General features: G+C 60.3%; 1 protein-coding gene across 1 annotated transcript in view; it reads left to right on the top strand.

Moving 5' to 3' along the window:
* The window catches only part of PPP1R12C (protein phosphatase 1, regulatory subunit 12C), a 38,100-nt gene that overhangs the window by 29,609 nt on the left and 5,647 nt on the right, over window positions 1-2,844 (top strand). The window contains exons 5-6 of the mRNA XM_011996941.1: window positions 993-1,137; window positions 1,230-1,304. Coding sequence (XP_011852331.1) covers window positions 993-1,137; window positions 1,230-1,304 — 220 coding nt within the window. The remainder of the gene's footprint in view (window positions 1-992; window positions 1,138-1,229; window positions 1,305-2,844) is intronic.

The following is a 2,844-nucleotide window of genomic DNA, read 5'->3' as shown; positions in this document are numbered from 1 at the left end:
CTGTGGCGGGTGGGCGCTTCTGACAGGGAGCAGCAAGTGCAGAGGGCTGTGGCGGGTGGGCGCTTGGGGAAATAGCGGGGGCCGCACAGCTGGGGCAGGGTGAGCTCTGGGCAAAGCATGGGAAAGGTGAGGGGCGAGGTGGGCGGGGCCAGATAGAGGGACTTGTGCTTATAAGGCTTCTTCGTAGAATATCCCAGGCTGTCCATCTGTTCCCACTTTGCGAAGCTCTTTCTCACTGACACAGAAACTCATTCCAGTTCTCCAAAAATAGACACGTCCTACCCTAAGCTGAGCTTGGAGAGTGCCCTTGGACTTGGAACCCTGCCTTTGCCCTCAAATTGAATGGTTTAAGGTGGTTATTGTTTTCTCGCAGAAAATTGTCTTGAGTGAGGGTTTCTCAGCCTGGGCGCTAGCCACATTTTGGGGCAGATCCTTCTCCTTGTGGGGCAGCTGCTGAGCGCTGCTGGGTGTGGAGCCGCCTCCCTGGCCTCCACCCAGCCGATGCCACTAGCCCCTGCGCCAGGTTATGACAACAAAGATGCCCTGGTTGGGAGTCACTGCTTTAAGCCAGCCCAGGTCCTAGAACACTACTGCCCTGAGACAGCCCTTTGGGGTCCAATCCTTCTGACAGACGTGAGGGCTGGCACAGGGTCCTGCACCTGCATCCTCCGGGGCTGCCTCCTTACACCCCACTGCCGTCACCTTGGAATCCCACAGCCAGGGTGACCCCCTGCAGGCACCAGGAGCAGGTTCCAGAGGCCACCTGCAGGGCCAGGGTTTAACATGTAGCTGCTGGTCCAAGGGGAGGGACAAGGCCTGGTGCAAAGGGGCCTCTTGTGGCCAGGGACGCTGGGCAGTGGCTCTTTACCAGCCTGTCCAGGGGCATTTTAGTCTCGTGGCCTGGGACCTCAGTTACTGCACCACTGGCCGAAATCATCCCCCAGCCCAGGGCCTCGCCTTGGCCTCTGACCCTGAGACTCCCTGGCCCCCAGGTTGCTCCTTCAGGCTGGCTACGACCCGGAGCTCCGGGACGGGGACGGCTGGACTCCCCTGCACGCGGCGGCACACTGGGGCGTGGAGGATGCCTGCCGCCTGCTGGCCGAGCATGGCGGGGGCATGGACTCGCTGACCCACGCGGTGAGGGCCAGTGCCCAGGCTGGTGGGGGGCAGGGCGCGGGGAGGACCCAGCGCCTCCTTCATTGTCTGCTCCTGCTCCTCCCCCGACCCAGGGGCAGCGGCCCTGTGACCTGGCTGATGAGGAAGTGCTGAGCCTGTTGGAGGAACTGGCCCGGAAACAGGAAGACGTGAGTGTTAGGGCTGAGGGGCTTGTCCCAGACTCCCCATGTCCCCTCAACTCCTTAGAGGAGGGTGCAGAGGGGGTACCCCACCCCGACTTCTGACACCCACCACCCCAGCGACCTGCTCTTTCCCGCTTGGTGACCCAGCTCCAGCCCCAGCCTCAGGAGAGACCCCCAGCCGGGGCAGGATAGAGATGGGGCTGCAGAGCTTCCTACCTGCCTGGTGGGGAGGCAGCAGAAGGATCTGGACAGGGTTGTCTGACACTCAGACAAAATAACAAACCAGCTCAGCGCACCTCATCACCTCAGGGTGGCCCTTGGCAGCAGCCATGTGCAGGACTGTCCTAGACTTAGGCTGGGCTGAAGACGGCAGTGTCCCCCAGCCATCCCCGGGGCAGCCTTGCTGGGAAAACTTAGAGTGAAGGAGTGAAGGGCGTGAGCCCTGGCCAGACTGCCTGGGTTGGAATCCTGGCTCTGCCATAGATCTGCTGTGAGTCCCAGCCAGCCACTTTCCTCTCCAGGCCTCAGTTTCCTCATCTGTCAAATGGGAATGGTATGGTGCACACCTGTATGAGGGGTCATGCATGACATGTGGATTGTGCTGTCAGGAGCTCGGGAGTACGTGCCACGGGAAGCACTAGAGCCACGCCAGCATTCAGTGAACTCTGTGGGGTGACAGGAAGCTCCCGAGACCAGGCCTAGGGCTTCTGGTGCGTGGGCAGCAGAGTGGAGACAGCTTCCTCTTTTGAAAGGTTGGCAGGAGCAAGGTGGAGGCTGACGGATGTAGGAGAAGAAGGTGTCACACAGTCTGGGGGGCAAGTGTGGGTGCCCTAAGGTGCCCAGGGAGGGGAGTGTAAGGCAGGGCAAACCCGGGAGGACCATGAGTGCCAGGCGAGGAGCAGGGTGACTTTTGCCCTGAGGGTGATACGGCCAAGGGGGGTTTAATGGGTGGGGCAGGATCAGCTTAGGTGGCCCAGATATCAGGGGAGCCCAGCCTGGGAGCATCTGGGGACAGTTTCTAGAAGACGTGAGTACTACAGCACTAAGAGTTTGCTAGAAGGGCAGGAATGAAGGGCCCTCCCAGTACTCCTGGGCACCACATGCAGAGGCCCGAAGGTGTGAAGACGGTGAACTGTGTGGGGAAGCTGTGAAGACAGTGGTGAACTGTGTGGGGAAAGTGTGAAGACGGTGGTGAACTGTGTGGGGAAGGTGTGAAGACAGTGGTGAACTGTGTGGGGAAGGTGTGAAGACAGTGGTGAACTGTGTGGGGGGGTGAAGACGGTGGTGAACTGTGTAGGGAAGGTGTGAAGACGGTGGTGAACTGTGGGGAAGGTGTGAAGACGGGTGAACTGTGTGGGGAAGGTGTGAAGACGGTGGTGAACTGTGTGGGGAAGGTGTGAAGACGGTGGTGAACTGTGTGGGGAAGGTGTGAAGACGGCGGTGAACTGTGTGGGGAAGGTGTGAAGACGGCGGTGAACTGTGTGGGGAAGGTGTGAAGACGGTGGTGAACTCTGTGGGGAAGGTGTGAAGACGGTGGTGAACTGTG

Source organism: Mandrillus leucophaeus, unplaced genomic scaffold (genome assembly GCF_000951045.1).
Source record: "Mandrillus leucophaeus isolate KB7577 unplaced genomic scaffold, Mleu.le_1.0 Scaffold53, whole genome shotgun sequence".
Classification (NCBI taxonomy): Eukaryota; Metazoa; Chordata; class Mammalia; order Primates; family Cercopithecidae; genus Mandrillus; species Mandrillus leucophaeus.
The sequence above is the reverse complement of the archived record's forward strand: the minus strand, read 5'-3'. Positions and strand labels throughout refer to the sequence as shown.